Source organism: Magallana gigas, chromosome 10, assembly GCF_963853765.1.
Source record: "Magallana gigas chromosome 10, xbMagGiga1.1, whole genome shotgun sequence".
NCBI classification, from domain to species: domain Eukaryota; kingdom Metazoa; phylum Mollusca; class Bivalvia; order Ostreida; family Ostreidae; genus Magallana; species Magallana gigas.
The window spans coordinates 10,627,334-10,648,303 of NC_088862.1; the positions used below are offsets into that span (position 1 = coordinate 10,627,334).

The 20,970-nt window shown below is 34.4% G+C and overlaps 1 protein-coding gene and 1 long non-coding RNA gene across 2 annotated transcripts; one reads left to right on the top strand and one right to left on the bottom strand.

Annotated features, from left to right (window-relative positions):
- Positions 1 to 455: 455 nt before the first annotated feature.
- Positions 456 to 20,825, top strand: LOC105337026 (telomere-associated protein RIF1). Its single transcript, XM_066072770.1, has 28 exons — positions 456 to 604; positions 779 to 903; positions 1,222 to 1,380; positions 1,851 to 1,992; positions 3,323 to 3,417; positions 3,813 to 4,002; positions 4,242 to 4,334; positions 5,671 to 5,803; positions 6,033 to 6,184; positions 7,572 to 7,638; positions 7,967 to 8,143; positions 8,473 to 8,583; positions 8,934 to 9,091; positions 9,574 to 9,657; positions 10,000 to 10,073; positions 11,767 to 11,944; positions 12,339 to 12,443; positions 12,804 to 12,953; positions 13,481 to 13,577; positions 13,918 to 14,048; positions 14,404 to 14,601; positions 15,201 to 15,403; positions 15,805 to 15,910; positions 16,458 to 16,643; positions 16,854 to 16,933; positions 19,641 to 19,736; positions 20,120 to 20,186; positions 20,450 to 20,825. Exons 2-28 carry the CDS (start codon positions 806 to 808, stop codon positions 20,804 to 20,806), a joined length of 3,687 nt encoding a protein of 1,228 aa, XP_065928842.1. The 5' UTR covers positions 456 to 604; positions 779 to 805; the 3' UTR covers positions 20,807 to 20,825.
- Positions 17,833 to 19,217, bottom strand: LOC117691678 (uncharacterized). The gene is made up of 2 exons (XR_004603355.2): positions 18,510 to 19,217; positions 17,833 to 18,416 (listed from the first exon to the last, which is right to left on the bottom strand). It is a non-coding gene; the product is annotated as an uncharacterized lncRNA (long non-coding RNA).
- Positions 20,826 to 20,970: the final 145 nt, after the last annotated feature.

The window sequence follows — 20,970 nt, forward strand, 5'->3', positions numbered from 1 at the left end:
TGCTTTTTTTTTTCATTTTGAAACCTATTGAAGCGCAGAGGCGATTGCTATTAAATGCCAATTTATTGATTAGTATTATACGAATCTAAATCTCGAGCTTTTGACTCGTTCAATATTTCAAAAAAAAAAATGTATTACGATAAGAAAAAGTAGCCTACTGGTACAAGTTTATCGGGATTTGCAAGGAAACAATTACAATGCTTTAAAAAATTGAGCTTCAGAAAAAAAAATTTTAAGCACGGGTTTACAGTGCTCCAGTGTAAATGTAGCTTTCTCACTGAATTGGCATTGCTGCATTCTCTATCCCATTCAATTTAGTTTTATTAAAACAAACATCCAAACCTGCAGTAGGAACGTTTAGTTTTAGGAACGAGCTAACAAAAGTTGTATATTTTCCGAATTGCTCCCCTTTGTGAGCTCTTTTATCAAAGAAGAATAAATATAATATTGACCAATCAGGAAATAGGGTTGAAGGTCCGCGGCATGACGATTTCGCGCGAAATGCTGATTAAGAAAAAATACTAAGAAAAGAAAACAATGAAGAATTAATTTAAATGTAATTACCATGAGCCAAATTACAAAGTGTTCGCAGTGATTTAATTTGGTAAGTTTTTATTTACTTCAAGTTGTGTGCCATTATCAATGTTCCATTGTGGTGCATGGTGTAAATATCCACAGCATGAACGAAATGTGCTGATCAACACAAAGTTCTCTGTCCTTGTTGTATATTTTATTTCATTTGTACTGGGAATACTTACAATACATCATTCTTTTGTAGTGGTAGTTGAAGTAATACACAATTAAAATGAGTGAGGATATCAACATATCAACTCTTTTACAAACTTTGGACTCGAAAGTAACCTCACAGGAAGAAAAGGATGCCGCTTATTTACAGCTAGCCAAGTAAGAAGTGTTGTTAATACAAGATTAATTCAGCAGGATGTTTTATTTTTGCCCTCATAATTAATGCACATACATATTGAGATATTTATTCAATTATTTTCATAATAATGTTGATTTGTCTGACAGCATATTTAGACTATTCTCATTCCCCAATAAAGTTTTGTATACAATAAATTTATGTATGTGTAATTAGAAGTGTTCAAAATATATCTTTTGGGAATTTGTTTAAAAAGATTTAAAACGACTTTATTTTAAATCAAGAGACAAGAAAGGAACATTTTTTTATGCGATACATATTTTCTTTAATACTTATAACAGTCAGTTGAAGGAAGACAGTTTGAGCTTAGTCAGTCTGGATGTTGGTAAAAACTCTCAGAAGTTCTGTGATTTCATCAAGATAGACCTGGAGAAGAACCGGGCTGATTCCAATGGACTTCAGATCCTGGGCTTCTGTCTGCATGACACGGAAGCTGTGGGGTAGGGAAATTGAAAACGTCTGTCATTACAAAATAAATTCATAGTCTACTAGATTTTGTTGGGATTTGATTCTTGAAATTATTTTTTTTCCCGTTGTCTATTACTAGTATAATATTTAACACAGTGACTGACATACAACAATTCTAGGTTCATGAGTACCAAAGAAGTTTTTGTACTTGGTGAAGAATAACATATAAATATATTGCATTTAACCACTATTTTTTGTCACAAATTCATCTAGTCAAGCACATAAGACTGTCAAATGTTTTGTTATGAAAAATGCATTGAGTGATAAACTTGTTAGTATGTTTATACATGCATTGAAACTAATTTAAATACAATTTTTGCAACTAAACTTAACACTAAGCTCTCCCTTGACAGTTCATACATCTGAATACAATTTAAAAGTTATTTTTACCGATGCATGCATACATGTATGAATTTTAAGTGCTGTTTGTTTTGTGTTTCAGCAACCTGTCTAAGGAGTTTTGTTCCCAGATTTTATCTTCTCTCTGCCAATGCATTGAAAAATCGGAGGACAAAAATGTTTGTGCGAAATCACTATGGTGTCTTCACCAACAAAACATTGGGAAGGATGTAGTTGGTCAAAAGGTGGGTGGATCATTTGTTGTGTTTTTGTCGTATTCTCTCTGACCTCGCCCCCACCATTTTCTGGTATCAAACTCGCAAAAACTTAATCGGCCGTAATGAATTCAGGTACATGTACACCATATAAAATGATGGGTTATTTTTAGGGATAGGCGGTTTAATCATGTAAGAAAAATTATAGAAATAAAGCAATTATTTGAAGCACCAATATTTGCTAGAACTTGTGAAATAGAAGTAAAAGCAGAGTTCTTGAAATCTTTTTTCCACTGTCAGTCATTTGGACTGACAACCATCAGAAGTTTGTCAGTCCAGACTGATTTCTATCAGTCCAAACATTTTCAATAGAAAGATGAAAAACTACAAGTATATTTGCCTTATAGTTTCTCTCATTTTACCTTAATTGATCTGATTTCTCCTAACTTTCACATTCTGGCTCCTGATATCATTCTTATTTATCACTTCATTAATTATTTTTATTTCCTTCCCTTTCTCATTATCAACTTTCTTCTTGTTCTCTTTCTCGTTCTCTTTCTGCACATCTCATATGTTACTATGGCTCGGTTGTCAGATAGCGGAGTTCTTATTTCTCGAAAAAGTTTATAAAATTTAATGATTACATTGGGATTTTTGTGTGTATTTCTGTGTATTGCAATGAAAACATTCACTGAAAACCCTGTTTCGGTGTATGCAATGTACATTGAAAAACGTAACGAGAAAACACTCGCCATCTTGGATTTATAGGGGTCCCTCAGTTCACGCTATGTTTAAAACAAGTTCTCCAATTTCTCCCATGATTTCTGATGACATCTAGGTTGGAAAATGATTGAAAGACTTATTCCTATTGTCTGACTACAGTACATGTGTTAGCTGCATTATAAACACACCGTATCAATACGTACGAAATACTCGCCAAACTTATCGAAAGCAACGGAAGTAATAATTACTGAGGTGTTCCGAAAATGTATAATAAGTCGAGAGAGAGCGAAAAAAAAACGCGAAAAACTCCTCTTGATTTATGCGTACGGATCTCCTTAGTGAGTATGAAAATTAGTTAAATTTTCGCAAGTTACTCTGTCTATATCTACCGGTCATTTGGACTGACAGGCAACCTCAAGTAATCGGTCCTTGGTTATTTTTATCGGTCTTGCCGACAGGACCGAAAGATTTCAAGAACTCTGTAAAAGTGAATTTTTTGATGTATAAAAATAATGAAACATGGATTAATGACAAAGATGTATAAACTATATTATTGGCTGAAAACTTGACAGTTTGATATTTCACTAACAGGTGTATGGAGGAGATAAAGTACTGTATATTAAGGTTTGGTTTGTAGGTGGAAACTATGCTGTCTGCAGTGGAACATGCACTGCTCAAGTGGAAGATGCAGTCCTCAGTAGTGGAGCATGAGGCTTCCCAGGTCATTTACAGGTATGGTTTTATGTTCTCATGACTTGATACCAAATGGCGAAAATGGCTGAATTCACATTTTGTGTTCTCGCTATTTGATACAAAAACTTTAGCATCTTTGAATTGAGTACTACTTTAAAATAAGAAATCCATGGTAGCAGAAAGTTAACACAAAATTTATTGTGGATGATGTATGTCCTTTTTCATACATTGCATGCTCATAAATGTGTGAAAGAGTAAATGTTTTACTTTTTATTGGTATCCGTATTACTTGGTTTTAATGTACACTTGTTTTATCAGCAATCAAAATGCTCACTCGGTTGATACTGTCAATTTCTCAATTTTTGCAATATATGAAATGTTACCAAATTAAATCATAAGTAAGTAAATATTAAGTACTATGTTTGTCTCTATAGGTTATTAAAAGACTACAGGAAGGAGATGGACAGCCTCACTCTGAGATGGGGGAAGCTGTTACTTCCCTTGATGGCTCACAGGGCCACCAAGATCCACGAAAAAGCTCTGGAGGTGGTCAAGACAGAGTTACCATCCCTGCTTCAGCACCAGAGGGAGCTTGTACAGGCTCTTATTCCAGAGTTCAAACTTGTAGGATTTTTTCCTCTTTATTCTTTCGAATACTGTGCATCTTTTCTTTGTTGTTGACCACTTGTAGAAAGAATTTATGCAGTCTGCTAGTTAAGTTGTATAAAATGGATTGATAGAGTACATTTCAGTTTTGGGTTGGTACATCATATAATGTATTGCTATGAAACAAAGCCTGTGTACAGAATAACATTAAATTTAGAAGAAAAGGGGATTTTGATGAATGTATATTATATTTTCAGAGGATAAGTTCTGAAATGAAATGGTTTTTCACCAGTCAACGGGAAATGCATGCTCTGGAATGCTGGGAAATTTATGTTCAGATATGTGGGAAGGTACGTTGATCATTAGAATTATACTGAGAAAATTGTTTTTACAAAAGAAGTTTTTTTTGGAAACAAATGACAAACTGATTCTGTGTACTTATTATTTGCTATATAACTGCAATTTTTGTTGAGCATCCAAAGTGTTTGGGTCTTTTTGGTGAGAAATTGTTTTAACTCCTAAGTTTGAACGAAGAGAACTCTTCATTTCGTTTTGCAGAAGATCTTTTATGTGGACTCAGTAAGACCATTCACTCATTTACATTCCTTTGTAATTTGAATGCAGTGTTAGTTCTCACTGAAATGAGTCATGTTATACAATTGGCCTTTGAGTCACTGAGGCCTTTACCATTTGATACTTTACATGACACAGATCTAGGCACAATGAAGATGATACAAAAAAGTACTACATGCTTGAATCAAAATCATATTTCCTGTTGGCAGGGATGACCTGATGACTTCTTTTCTTTCATTTTTTCAAGATTTCTGGATATTTTGGTTACTTTTGAGGAATTATTTTATAATGAATTTGCATGTTTTGAGCGAGCATGGCATATACAGTGGGGACTAAGATATCCGGACGCCAGATAACCGGACGCTTCAGTTTACGGACGATTTTATTTGGGAACAGATTTTTTTATATGTTATTTTGTCTCATTTATCTGGAATTCCGCGTTCCGGATTCAGAAGGTCTGATTTTACCACAAAACACTGATTTACTACTAATTTTGCTTCATTTAACCGGACGGTAAAATTTGATGACACTACTCAGTACAAAAGATTACCCCTGTCAATTAAGTTTCACACATTTTTTACGTGCTAGACCCTCATGAGTAGCTTGTATAAACACACTGACTTCCCAAATCACTTTTTAATAATTGGAAAATTGCGAACAACAGTGTATCACACACATATCACACTTGGACACAAAGAATTTAGCTAGACTCGGTTATCATTATTGTCCGGTTAATATTGTATGACAAAATAATAAAATAAAGCAGAGTTCCTTATATCTAAAAACGTTTATATCAACAGACAACTCTAGCATGTGTTGCTATATAGTATGAAAGGCAAAAAAACAAGTATCAACACTGGAAGCCATTGTATACAAATACAATATCATTCATGACAAGAATAGATACATTTGAGATATCCGGACACTTCACCTATCCGGACGATTGGACTTGGGAACGAAAGCGTCCGGTTAACTGAGGCTCCACTGTATATTTGAATTAACTTAAGTGTAAAGATTATTTTGTGGTAATCATTGTGTAAAACGAAAACTTTCATTGTTTCTTACAATACTTTGTTTATTAGAACTTGGTTTGCAGAAATGTTGCATTTTTAGGAACTGCATCATGGGAGTTTTATCAACATGCTGCTACCAATCATGGAGTTGGCTTTTAAGGGTTCAAATGAGGTCAAAATCCGTGCATTCCAAGCATGGCAAGTTTTGATTGACAACTTTGCCACAAACTATGGTGAGAGAATTATTAGATAATGTTAAAGAAACTTAAAGTTCATATCAGTTCTGTTGATGAAGTGCATGTTTTTATCTTTATAATTCTTTAAGTTGAAGAGATGAGGGTCATTCATCAATTTATATTCTGTACATGTTCGAGATTTAAATTTTGCTTCAGTAGAGAATACTTTCTATGTATCCCTCAAAAGATTCATTTTCTATGCACTGAACTTATATTTCTATTCCAGAAATTCTGACCTGTCCCAAGAGATGTAAACTGATTATGCAGGTTTTGAAAATAACCAATGCCAAGACAGAAGCAGTTGCCATGGCCAAATTACAGGTGTGGTGGCATTTTGTCTGGCTGCTAGGACCAAAGGCCTCTGCTAATTTTGAGCAGGTAAGTTTCCACACAACTTTTGAATACTCGGTGAGAGAATAACTTGTGTCCTGGTTCAATTCAATTTTATTGAATTTCAGGAACTTTTTGTTTCATATACTGTAATCCGGTGAATATAATACGCACTTTTTTCCCAGCATTTTTTACCGTAAGAAAGGGGTGCGTATTATACATCCCTATAGGATTTGGACATATTTTTTCCCTAGCTGAAGCACGGGGTATCATATTGTCGTATTACCTATGCTGTTCACAGACAGGACCGATAGCCCGCTTTACATCGTAACATTCCTTCATTTATCACATATATATTATTATTTAACCTTTAGGAAATCATTGTTATAGCATGTAATTAAAGAAAATGTATACTTGAAGTCTGTTAACAAATAAACTGTTTCAAAATGGCCTTTAAAAATTAATTTGAACTGCCTATTCTTTATCTCCGTGTACGCCGCCATTACAGATGTTATTAATAGAATGCGGACTTGGATGGCCACGTGCTATTTGTAACCGATCTTTGAAAACAGCTTACACATCATTTGGCTCATTTTTAACCATTTTCATGTAATGCTAACTGATTTATTGCAAATAATTATGAATATAAATAATTCTATAACCTATTCCGTTAATCGAAGCCATTGAAACAGTTGTGCTCCCCCACCGCTAACGCTTGACACCTTGGGTATCTCAGACACCCCCCTTAGGCTATAAGTGTACTATACACAACACAACTATTTGTGCACATATTTTATTATGTTCCAGACCTATAATTGATCACTTTGATCATCATCGGAATCATTTAAGAATTTAATTAGGTCCATTATCTCCATTCCTGTACATCGTCCGTTTTTCACTTCACATGGATTGTAATGACTAAACAATTATATAACGCTTGTTAAAAGTAGGTGATTTTATTTACGGTAGAATATTTAATACTAGGTCTTTTTAAAACATTGATTATGAATTAAAGATATTACCGCGATGTATTAGTTACAATAAATCCGTATCTAAGAAAATATTGTTTTTCTTACTTCCGGTAGCGTATTCCCGCGATGAAGTTGAGCGTGCATACAAAGTATAACTGCTTTATTGATACTCAGGATTACCGTTTGGTCATTTTTTTAATGCGTATTATACATCCAAACAAGCCTTTTTTCACCATTTTCAGGCCGAAAGTGGGGGTGCGTATTGTACACTACTGCGTATTATATTCACCGGATTACGGTACTCTCTAGTATTTCATAGTTTTCATAATTTTATATTTCTGTAACATTTTTTTTTCAATCCCATAATCAAATGATGATAGTAAATGATAAGATGCTGAGAATGTGCATACATTTCATTATCTAATACATGTAGCTCAGTGATGATTGTATTCTTGCTCTGCAAGGTGTGCTTGCCATTGCTGCAATTCTGTGTGGGAGGATTGAAGAATTGTAATGGATTTGGTACTCCAAGTAAGTTAGAGAGCTAATGATTTCTACATGAATATTTATGAAATATTAAAATGCAAAATGCATTTATGAGAATAAAAAAAACCCCCAGAATTTTAGTTCTATTAATTATTGTGTATACTTGTGTTTATTTGCTAACAGGATTTTACAATGCTATCAAAGCAATTTTAAAAAATAGGAGAAGAAATACAAATACATCTTAAACTGTAGGATTTAGCTCATTTAATTAATCTAGATAAATGTATGTAGTAAGGAATGTACATGTAAATCCATTTCAATGGATTTGCCATTCAAAAAATTGCTTATGAAAGTCTGCATAATCATTCACTAGGAACTCATACTAATGGCCCCAGTCCCAAAACCCCTAGGATGAACCTGAGTGGGAGTGGTGTGGGGTCATCGTATCCCAGAATTCCAAGCCTGCAGCTTAAGGGATGTGAGGTTTTGGCTCATTTTCTTGGAAGTGTGCCAGAGGACTTGGATGTCCCCAAGTTCTCCTTCTCTCTGGGTAAGCAATCTTCAGTCACTTTTCTTTTCTATATGTATAGATTAAGGGAGATAGATTTTGCACTATAATGTCATATATTTTACAGGGAAAAAAATAATGTCCAAATAATGATTACAGAGACTTTTTAGATTTGAAATGCGTGCATAGAAATGGAAATAAAGATTTTTCCGTTGCTGCTAGATATGGATAAATTTTGAACAATAGAAGCATTGAACAATAGAAGCATTTTACACCATCCACATTAAAATTTACTGTGAATACGGTCTGACAGAGGTGTATAAATTGAATGCCATCTGACATAAATATATATGTTAAAATGGTCGTTACAGATCAGCTGACCCATGACCTGATTTCAGGACCAGGGTTCTTTGTTAAACAGGCCCCCGTCTTTATCCAGTGTACGGCTGATCTCATCTGTGAACTTGACTCTCAGATTCCAGGTTTGAATTTTGTGTTGCTGCACTTTATAGTGGTTATCATTGACAGGGTTTATATCTTTGTTAATATAAGGCAGTGGGCCACTCTTTTGTTTTGGTCTATGGTTTTGTCAAAAAAAAGTCCTCATGAATGGAAATGCAAAGTACATGTTAATCTTAAATTATTGTAAATGTTTTATTTACATGTATGTGGTTGTTAACATCGCCAAATTAATGATGCAGTGGTATTTACATCAAAGCACATTATTTGTATTACAAATTAAATTAGTGACATCCAACAAATATTTAGATATTTAGACTAGTGAATTAGAAATATTGTATTTGGAAGTATATTGTAACCCTCTCTGTCGCAGAGGAACTCCTACTTCACATCTGGTATTCTTTGATTGCTCACATGAGGAATGGCCTTGACAGTGGGTCAAGGTCAGAGATGAAGGACGCCTTCACCCTGTTCCTGACCCAGTTCCAAGTGATTGTGCTGAGCCAGGCTCTCCCGGTCAAGATCATCCTGGTAGGAATCCCCTGAACTCGTAGACTAATGATACATGTGTAGATCCTATTTCAATTTATTCATGTACTTATGCCAGGGCTTTTTAAAATTTTGAAGTCAAAAGGCAAAGTACTCATTTAAAGCTGCAATTTAAAATTTATTTTCAAGCTTATTTTGCCAACTTTGAAGTTTTTAGTATGTTATTCTAATTATTTAAGTGGTGATCAATATTCTCTCATGCTTTCCCCATTCATTGAATGCTCTTTATAACGTTTTATTTTAGCAATTGATTTATTGATTGTTGTTGATTTGTTGTAATTTATAATTAGCTGCACATCAATACAACTGTGAATAGTATAATGGTGAATTTGCATGTTGTTTATTTGCATACATGTAAATGTACAGTCATTTTCTTACCCCTTCAAGACTCTAATTGATTAATAAATTGAACTAAATTGTCTTGTGTAATATTTCTCTGTACCTCATGGACTTGTTCATTTCAGAAACTGTTTAATGCTGTTGGCTGCCTCCCAAGTAAGGCGCTGATATCTACAGCCTATAATGTGAACTGTGGAGAAAAACTGCATGTAAGTTAGTGAATGTTCAAGTAAGTTGGTGAATGTTCATGTAAGTAAGTTTTAGAAATGTAAGTCAGTGCAAGCTATTACCTTAAGACATCAAGGTGTCAGTACTTCTACAGGGTTGTGAAATTTTTTTGATTGATGACGTGTAGAAATGTTTATGGATATGGTATAAACATTGGGAAACTGCACATAAAAGAATCACAATGCTTCAAAATTAGAGTTTACATGTAAGAGAATTTATTGTAAACACTTAAAAGAAATGTTTTGAAGCATTATTGACTATCTTTGTGATTGGAACAAAAAGTTTATAAATGTCTTGTATCCTGGTTATCCTCTTTATGACAGGGGACCCCAGCTCTCTTCCTTGTCCAGCTATTACTAACTCCAAACCTGATCAAAGACTGTGCCTCCATGGAAAGGTAAAATTAGCTTTGTTCTGAAATGGACTTAAATCTTTATATACAGTCAATCTTTGCTATCTTGAACTAGATGGGACTGTTTAAAAACTTCAAGATATCCGAATATTCGAGATACTGAGGGTAAAATTCTTAAAAAAATAAGTGGTTGGACTTACAAAACACTTTGACATATCCATTGTATTTGAGATATCAGTGTTCGAGATATCAGAAGTTCAACTGTACATGTAGATTTTGATTAAAAAAGGTAACACAAAATCTGTGACATGTTTAAGAGAGCTATGTGTGGACATTTAAATGTGAAAATTTATGTGAACCATATTTGGTAACTTTCTTTGTACTGTTAATCAGAGTTTTTGAAATCTTTTTTTCACTGTCAGTCATTTGGACTGACAACCATCAGAAGTTTGTCAGTCCAGACTGATTTCTATCAGTCCAAACATTTTCAATAGAAAGATGAAAAACTACAAGTATATTTGCCTTCTAATTTCTCTCTTTTTTCCTTAATTGATCTGATTTTTCCTAACTTTCACATTCTGGCTCCTGATAACATTCTTATTTATCACTTCATTATAATTATTTTTATTTCCTTCCCTCTCTCATTATCAACTTTTTTCTTGTTCTCTTTCTGCACATCTCATATGTAACTAGGGCTCGGTTGTCAGATAGCGGAGTTCTTATTTCCCGAAAAAATTTATAAATGATTACATTGGGATTTTTGTGTGTATTTCTGTGTATTGCACTAAAATCATTCACTGAAAACCCTGTTTCGATGTATGCAATGTACATTGAAAAAACGTAACGAGGCAACACTCGCCATGTCGGATTTACAGGGGGCCCTCAGTTCACGCTATGTTTAAAACAAGTTCTCCAATTTCTCCCATGATTTCTGACGACAGCTAGGTTGGAAAATGATTGAAAGACTTATTCCTATTGTCTGACTACATATGTTAGCTGCATTATAAACACACCGTATCAATATGTACGAAATTATCGCCAAACTTATCGAAAGCAACGGAAGTAATAATTACTGAGGTGTTCCGAAAATGTATAATAAGTCTAGAGAGAGCGAAAAAAACCGCGAAAAACTCCCCTAGATTTATCGTATGCGTTCGGATCTCCTCAGTGAGTATGAAAATAAGTTATATTTTCGCAAGTCACTCTGTCCATATCTACCGGTCATTTGGACTGACAGGCAACCTCAAGTAATCGGTCCTTGGTTATTTTTATCGGTCTTGCCGACAGGACCGAAAGATTTCAAGAACTCTGGTTAATACAGCACTTGTACTTTGGTTTTGAAAGCTTCTGGCAGGCCTTAAAACAGTTCTTGAAGATAACCCAAAAGATATATTTATGAAATTGAAAAATGCTTGTATTTTACTATTCCGTTATTTTCTATATTCCACCTACAGTGCCCCTTATGCTGTATACAGGGTTATTTTTGCCCCGTGTAATTTTCGGCCTTCTATAATTCCAAAAGTTTCTCCCAGTCTTGAATTTGCCAAGATACGGTTGTTTTTAAAGAGAAATAATATGAGACATTTTAATTTGCCCAGTCTTAAAAATTTGCCAACTGATAACGAGGGCAAAAGGGGCAAAAATAAAACTGGGGCAAATACTTCCTGGTATACATTAGTAACCTAGTGAACATTTGCATTCATGTTTCTATTATTTCCATTTTTTTCTGTAATTTCAGCTACAGTGCCTTGTATGGTAAGCTAGTCAACATAGGTATCGGTGGGCCTGGGTCACTTGAGTTTGCCCAGGCGGTGCTACATCTACTGGACGTCAGTGAAGTGTTCGTGGACAGCCCAGACTGGCTCTGGAGACTGTGGAGTACTGTGGTCAACCCACTACATGAGTACATTCTTAAGGTACTTTATCATGTTAACAGGCAGATCATAGTTTATATTTATGAGATTCGTCTTGATTTTGTAATGTCTTTAACCTTAATTTCAAGATAATTGAGAAAAAAAAAATTATGTTTCATATTCTTCATTTCTCTATCAATTCCTATAAAAACTGCCTTGACATTGAAAAAGAAAACCAACAATGACTACAAAGAAATGTATGAATATATTCTGCACATTTTGGACTTTGCTTACCTCAAGTTCATAACTTTGTTTTGTTTAAATTTTTGTGTAGAATTATGTTATTATTGTTCAGATTATGGTAGTTCTCAATAAAATTCTAATTTGTGAAATTGTAAATGTGAGGAGAAATATTGCTTTGCTTAGGAAGAATTTATTTAACTGTGATTTATTCCAGACAAATGAAGTGAATCAGGGTGATGCATTGGAGCACGACTTCAGCTGTCTGTATGCTGCCCTCTTATTTCCAATCAAGCACCAACTACCAGAGAAATTAGCTCAGGTGAGTTTATAAAATAGAAGCTTTTGTTTGTTGTAGAAAGTAAGACAAGCAGCTGCATTGCTGAAAAAAAGATCGATTAAACATGTTAAGTTTATTTCATGTACAGTTCACACATATACAGAGATCTTAGTGATACTTTGTAATTGTAAGCCCAAGTCATGATTTTATGAAGGACGGAATTCCACTTGTTATCTTATCAAGGTACTGGGAGACAGGGTCAGATATTGAGATGTAACAATGCACAACATATCAAATTGTTTAGCCTACAGTGATTAATCGGTACTACTTAAAATTTAACTAGAAATTTTTTTTAAAAATTATGTATAATGATTTAAAATAAAATCTTTTTTTGATTTTTAGATGTCGGTGAAGACCTTGCAAAAGACATGGTCAGAGATTTACCAGACTTTTGCCCGATTGTCTGCTCTTGTCACTAATGCCCAGGCCAACATCTGTTGTGAGGATTTGTGTCATCAGATCCACAAACATCTAAAGGAGCTGGATTTACCTGTAAGTTTTTACAGTAAAAGCTTAACACTAAAGACAAATGATTTCTGCACTGATATAGCCATAGTTTGCCACATAATTTACACACCTTTTGTTTATACAGGTATTATAAATGCAATGTAAAAATTAGGAGATTGAATCTGATTTTGTTTTTGTGAATTCATTAAATTTATCCCAGTGTCTCATTCAACAACTGAGTCTTTAAGTAATCATATGGTGTACATGACGTATGGCATTTATTTTTAAATGAGACATTTTTAAATTTGTACATGTAGATGCATGCTATGACTACCATCATTTACATTCTTTGATTTTAGTTTTCTTACTTGTGTAATTATGGGGAAATCAGAACAAACCTGTACACAAGTTTATTCTAGTAATGATATAAGTTTAAATTGAGCATAAGACAAAAAATGACTCTGATTTGAAGTCTGTAAATTGTTATGAGGTGTGTTTTGATATTAATGTTAACTGTAGAATGATAAATTTGAAAGTATCATTAAATAAATTAACATTTATTTATTTTCCAGAGCTTTTCCATGATCGATTTCCTAATCCAGACATCACAAGCAGTGATCAGTTCCTTTGATTTTTCATCGCTTTGTTCAGTCGGTGCCTTTGGCATCCGTAAGTACTTGCACTATAGAACCAGTATTTGTTAGATTAATCTTCTTACTCATATTTAGAAATTCAAACACGACGGTTTACTAGGGCTGCATTTTATTAACTGAGAATATTTTACTGCAGAAATTCATCACAAGAAGTATCACAGCCTGATATCAAAAATTAAGCAGAGCCAGCTCATATGATATATTCAATAAACAATAGAGCTACCCATTATTAAACACCTGAATCAATTATTGCCCTAACATTGTTTTATTTTTTGCAAAAAATGCTGGAGCTTAAAATTTTATTAATATTAACATGACAGTACAAATATTTTTACTTTTGTTGATTCTTTTTCCAGACAGTATTAGTGTAAGTCCAGCGAAATGGACCAAGAAGAAGCACAAACCGATGGAGAACCTGCAGTCTTATGTTGTACTGCTGAGACAACTAATGGAAGCCCTTAACACTTACATTAAGCAGGCAGATAAGGTGATTTGAATATAAACCTTGATTTATATATATGTTTGTATATGTGTTAGATTTTGATAGGTACTGAAATGTAGATGTATAGCAGATTTTATCATAGCTAGTGAACGGGCTGTGTAAAACTTTGTTCTTTATGATGAATGTGTAAAAAAAAAAAACTAGATGGAAGTTCATTGAACCATTAAAGCATTCATTTATAACATATATGTCATCATGCAGTAAATCTATGCTACGTGTTTGTACACTTTAATTTTACGAATTTAAAGAATAGAGACATTTCTGTGTACATTAAAACTGAACACTCAAGATTTTCCACATTAAAGTGAAATTTCAGTTGTGTTAATGGTATATTTTGCAGGAAGCTTCAAACTCTGTTTCTCCTCAGGGACCAGCTAGTGGAATAATAGAATGTCTGAGTACTCTCTTCACCCACATATCATCGTCTGGTGTGTTAAGTGCTGTGATTGGTCAATTGTCACAGCCAATCGGGGACCTGTATCAGGAATCTATCAAAAAAACCTGTGCCAAACTTTTCAACAATAACTTTATGCAAAAGGTATCAACATTTGCATGTGTATTTATATTAAATTCTGTTAACCAGTATGCCTATTTAGTGGACCAAAGTTTGTCCCTTTTGTTTTTTTGGAGGATGGTTGGTACATTTTATTCACTGTTTTAATAAAGTATTATAGCCTTCATTTTGTACCAATAAACTTACATGTTGTCTCAGGGCTTTCAATTAAGAAGGGGGGGGGGGGGGGGCGGGGGGGGCGGTAAGTGGCGATTTCTCACTTCTTCAATGATCAAAATGAGTCACTTTAATTGTCTTTAAACTTAAAAATGAATTAAATAATAAAAATCTTATTAAATAATATGTAATCTTACAAAAAAGCCACTTCAAATAAGTGATAAACCTCTCATATTAAAAACTGAAGAAGCCCTGCAAATGGTACATTAATTTCATTGTCTTCCTTGTTTTGATAAACGGTTGGAAAAACCCCAGGAATGAAATTTGAACAGATATTAATCTTATTTATTTTCAATACCAATTGGTGAATAAGTTCTCTTTTGGAAAAAAAATAATGAGGAAACTGTCTAGTAGTGCTAACACATCATTTTGTAGTGCTTTTAGTTTACATAATTTTTAATTTACAGTTGGAGAAGCTTTGGAATGAAATCTGTTCAGCTCTCCAGACAAAATACTCGGGGACATACGACTCCGACCTCTTGTCCAAGTTGTCTCCCCTGTTAGAGGCAACGTTCCTACACTCACGGCGAGCCATCAAGAACCAGACGGCCTTACTGTGGAGTGCTACATTCAGCAAGACGTCCCACCTCATCTACCCAGAGACGCTCAGGTAAGTGTACATGTGTTAGGAAATCATCCTGATATTGGAAAGAGAAAGTTAACTTTTATCCTATTTTTGAGGAGATAAAAAATAATTTATTGCTTGCAAGGATTTCTGTCTCCTGTTGGTAACATTTTTTAGAGACAATGGGTCTCCAATTAGGTTTTCTTGATCTTCTTTTCATTGATTCAATCATTTAAGCTACATGTATTTTGATATAAATGAAAGGTATAAAGATGTACTATTTTCATGTCATTCCTCAACAAAAATGTACTTACATGTATGTTTGCACAGATGTTATTTGTATTTTGCTTATGTTTGATAATGAAGAATATATCGTTCTCAACATAATTTTGTTATAGTAATGTTATCTTTTATTGCATTAATTTTTATCTTCACCCTTTGAACAGACCAGTGTTGAGCAAGGTGAGGGAGAAGTCGTCGGTCCTCCTGCCAGGCTGGGTGTCTGTACCGGTCACTGTGGTGGAGGAGACCCCGGTCAGTCAGATGAGTCAGGTAAATATATAGTTGGGTGAATATAGTCAGTGTACAGTATGAGTAAATGTTACAGTAGTGAAGAGATGCCGGTCAGTCAAATGATACAGGTAAATATATAGGCAGGTATAAAATATAGTTTGTTCTAACATCTAAATAGATGAGCACAAGAAAACTCTTGTTAGTCAGACAGTGTACATGTTTATGAAAAGTTAGTTATAATATATGTTGGCTAACACGTAATTGTGTTGGCTTAAGAAATAATTTCTCTTCTCAATGACCACGAATGATATTCTTACTAACTATTTTTGAAAGATATTTATAAGTGTTGTTAAAATGGAAGGTATGATTAGGAAATATTGTTTAGTTAATCAAAGCAAACGCTTAGATCAAAAAATTCCATTGTGCTTTGCATTTATCTCGCTATTTCGTTGTTTTGTTGTTGTCAAAGAGACAACCTCCTTTCTCACCACTTTCTCCCCTCTTCCTTAAAAAAAAAGAAAACGGCAAGCATTATTATCACACGATCAGTTGTAAGACATCTACATGTATGTGTTACTGATTTCAGGCAGATTCTCAGGCCCCTGAGCCCCACCTTCCTGGAATGCCTTCTCCAAGAAAAATCCATGGCAGCTTTCTCAATAAGGCAGTCTCTCCCAACGTCAAAAAATCCCCATCGCGCCCCACCGAAAAAGTCACTCGATCTCCTGGGGCCACCAGAAAAAACTTGACTATCAACGAATTACAGAAAGAGGTAAAGGAAATTTGGGCAGAAAAATACACTGTACATTTGTTTTATTTTTGTGTGCACATTAATAAGTTCATATTTCTTACATCAAACAGGCAATGAGACATTTAATATCTTTTACATACATGTACATGAATATGTAGTAATTTGTAATTGGTAGGTTTCATTATGACTATGTATATTTTGTTTAATATAAGTACTTTTTGGTGCTTGTAGGATTTTGTAGTGATCAAATCACCACCAAAAAAGAAAAGAATTTTAACAGAGCACCAGAAAGAGGTTCTCAAAGAGAAAAGGTAAGGATGTTTTTTTTTTATCAATAAATTGAATAGCATGTTGTACATGTATATGTATGTGCTGTTGTAACTAAATCTTGTAGTGATAGGCAATGAAATGATTCCTGAGTAAATCATTTCACAACTGAAAAGCCAAGCAGGGGTTTGAAATGGACTGACTTGATGGATGCTTGTATACCAATTATTAAAGAACATGTACAAAAGGACATGTAATATTTTATTGAAGTATATTTTTAACACTACTCAGCTATACAGAATTCACACTTACCAAATACGAGTTTTAAAAACCTTATACAGATATAGTTTACATGTATTTATAGAATACATATATGTACGTACATATCTAACCAGTTGCATTTGATTTTAATGTAATCCTTACCATGCATACTGTGATTTCGTTGTAATCCTAACCATGCACAACATACTAGGAAAACCTGCTGATGATATAATGTAAAATTATATCAACATGTAAGTCACTATAGAATACATAGATGTGTATGTACAGTAACCAGTGGTCTGTGATTTCAGAGTCACTATAGAACACACAGCTGTATATGTAAGGCCACATAAAATTAATTCTCTGGTTCTCAGGCAAAATTTTCCAAAATTAGATGAGGGAGGGAGGCTTTTTTTTTTTCTTTTTTATTGTTAAAAAAACAGATGAGGGAGGCTTTTTTTTATTTGGGAAAGAAATTAACTACCTACAATTTAAAAAAAAAACAAGATTTTCTTTATTCAAGCAGCTGTTTTATTATTTAATAAGGATAGCTATTAAATATTTTAACAGATAAAAACACCCCAAAGTATGTTTGAAAATACAGTCCAACTTTCAAAGTACAACAATGATATTTAATATTTAGATCAAATGAAAAAAACATTTATTTTTTTTATAAGTGAACTATTTGTTTTCATTTTGTCTGCTTCTTTGCTCTGGAGCTTTGAACATCCTTCCGCTTTTACAAAGCTGTCGTTGTGAAACAACACAATCATGACATATAGGGTATTGTCCATCTTCTGTATCTGTGTCTTGTGTCCAACAGTGATAGCATATTGGGGGAAATACATCAGAACTGTACATGTAGTAGGGGGTCTCAATTGGAGATGCACAGGCTAAATTTGATCTCATATAAACTTTCTACAATGGGGCGCATATTGAGGGTGCTTTCTCAGGATTATTAGGTTCTAATTCCTGAAGTTCAGATCAACATGAAAACTGAGAAAGTCCAATGATTTTTGAAAGCAAGGTACTTTCTTGGGCACCAAGTTTAGTAGCACTATATAACTTATAAGACTCTGGGTTTCGGGCAATCTATGCAGGTTCCCATATGTTTCACTGTTTTTGGCAGTCTGAGCAGATAGACTAAATTGAATTCCATGTCTGCTTGCAGTTGATTGTGCTCATTTTGATGATAAAGAAGGACAGTGTTCCTCTGTAGTTTTGGTTCAAAAACCTCACTGAACTCCTTGTAGTGTCCTTCTTCTCCTTTAATAAATGACAGTCATTTAAAAATAAAGAAAAATATCAATCCACTTTACAAAACGTAAAATGACATATATGATGTTTACTCTAAAATACCTGGCACTGGATCAGGAAAGTTGTGTAACTGGCTAGAGATATCATTATGCAATCTCGGGGCCAATCATATCCAACAGTTACTGGGACCACATTTCTTCACAGTTAACTTGAGTTAAGAAGTAAGTCCTGAATACACAGTAGATACCGTTAAACCCCGCAAGTTTATAATGGTTAAAATCACGGCGTCCAAACTGTTCTTGTGTTTGCCAACTGACAAAGAAACGAAGGCACCAAGTAATTTTTCTGGGGACGTCCAACTTTTCCAATCGAATTTTATCGATTTCACGCCCTCGTACAGGTTTAACAGACAACATCCATCGGAAAAACTCTCAATTATATTCCTCGGTAGAATTAACAGGGTTCCATGGCGGATACAAATCGAAACAGCAGACATTTTGATTCGTTTTAAGTCCAAAATTTCCATCGACCCCATTTTTACTAGTATCGTCTATATCATCGGGAGGTTTGGATCATAAAGTTTTTACTTACAAAAATAAGCGACTTAATGATTAAGACTACACCGGAAGCTGCGTATTAGAAACGAAAGTAGAACTAAATGCAAACCGAAAGCGGAAACTTTTTTTTCCGGATAGGTCTCCGCATTATCAACTTTTTATTTTATTGAAAATGCAATAAAATTTGCAATGCGGCACCCTCAAAACGGATGCGCGCAGGCCTGAGAACCGTAATTTCAATTTTATTTAGCCTAACTAACCAGTGGTCTGTGATTTCAGAGTCACTATAGAATACATAGATGTATATGTACAGTAACCAGTGGTCTGTGATTTCAGAGTCACTATAGAATACATAGATGTGTATGTACAGTAACCAGTGGTCTGTGATTTCAGAGTCACTATAGAATACACAGCTGTATATGTACAGTAACCAGTGGTCTGTGATTTCAGAGTCACTATAGAATACACAGCTGTATATGTACAGTAACCAGTGGTCTGTGATTTCAGAGTCACTATAGAATACACAGCTGTGTATGTAACTAACAAGTGGTCTGTGATTTCAGAGTCACTATAGAACACACAGCTGTATATGTACAGTAACCAGTAGTCTGTGATTTCAGAGTCACTATAGAATACATAGATGTATATATAACTAACCAGTGGTCTGTGATTTCAGAGTGATCCCCACCATGTACAACACACTGGACAACTCTCAGGACGTCTCCATCATGTTTGGCTCCGACTCCCACTTTGGTTCTGATACACAGTCACAGTAAGTGTGCGCATGCACCAATAGTCAACAAACATTTTACATTACTGTTGTTTGTGGGGGACTAATGTTTGTGACTTTCGTGGGTAACCCTTGCCCACAAATTTACACTACCAACAAAATTTAATCCCCACGAATTGGGAAAATTTTGGCTACCCACGAACATTGATCCCCATAAATAAAAGTGATTCCACAGTAGTCAAAATTTCTGTGGAACTGTGTAATTATTGGGGCTTGGATAGGATAGGATGGCATGGGCAGCTTCTTGGTTTTAATTTTCATAAACGAATACATTTTGGTAGATAAGCAATCATCCATTTAAAAGGTTACGGTGACGTTTCATTAATTTAAAGAGTTTGTTGTATAATTTTTGTGTATTATTTCAGACCACCTACTCCTGCTGCTGACTCTCTCATCATCATCAATTCTAGTTTCTCTCAGAATTTGTCACAGGTTTGATGAACTTTCCACACATTCATGGAAATTTGTATCCAAAAACATTTTACATTTTGGCTACAAGATTTATAATTGAAGCAAACCTCAATATATTTAAAAAACAATTTTGGCAAATTTTAGAACAGATGCAATTTCCTGAATACGTTAAATATGAATTTAATCAATATATGTGATTTAGTAAATACTTATTATGTATGATATGCATTTAATCACTATTAATACCTATTTCATATCTGTAAGTATATTTGTTTGGCATGCAGAAAAAAGATAAACCTGCCACAGTCAGAGCAAGTAGAAGATCGTCATCAGAGGCAAGTGACAGGGAAGACTCCCAGAATGCAAAGCGAGAACCAGGAACAGGAAGGAGGCGGAGGTCAGTCAGGTTCAAGGACACACAGGAGGAGGAGCCACAGAAGTCAGATGAGGCCAATCAGGGGGAAAACAAGTTGATAAAGGCCCAGGAAGAGGAGAGTAGATTGACAGGGGCTCAAGAAGGGGAAAATAAGTTGACACCTCGGGACAAGTCTGAGGGGGCTGGAGATGAGATATCAGGGCATGATGAATTTGAAGCAGTCTGGGACCAAGCCTTGTCCAAGATGGTGGATGAAGGCAAGTAGTCGGAGAGTCTTTTTTAGTTCGTATCAATGAATTCCCAATCTTAAGTACAATAAATTTAAAATTCATCATACACCTAATTGTTTGTAAATTGGAGAAAAAAACTGTGCAGTGATCATTATCTCATTATGCAGATGGAACAAAGTTTAAAAATGAACAGAGAAGC

Excerpts from the sequence above, each read along its gene's own strand:
- LOC105337026 (XM_066072770.1), top strand. The coding sequence starts at position 806 with ATGAGTGAGGATATCAACATATCAACTCTTTTACAAACTTTGGACTCG. Across the intron at positions 4,003-4,241 it reads TTATTCCAGAGTTCAAACTT|AGGATAAGTTCTGAAATGAA; the intron begins GTAGGATTTTTT and ends TTATATTTTCAG. Across the intron at positions 14,049-14,403 it reads ACATTAAGCAGGCAGATAAG|GAAGCTTCAAACTCTGTTTC; the intron begins GTGATTTGAATA and ends TATATTTTGCAG.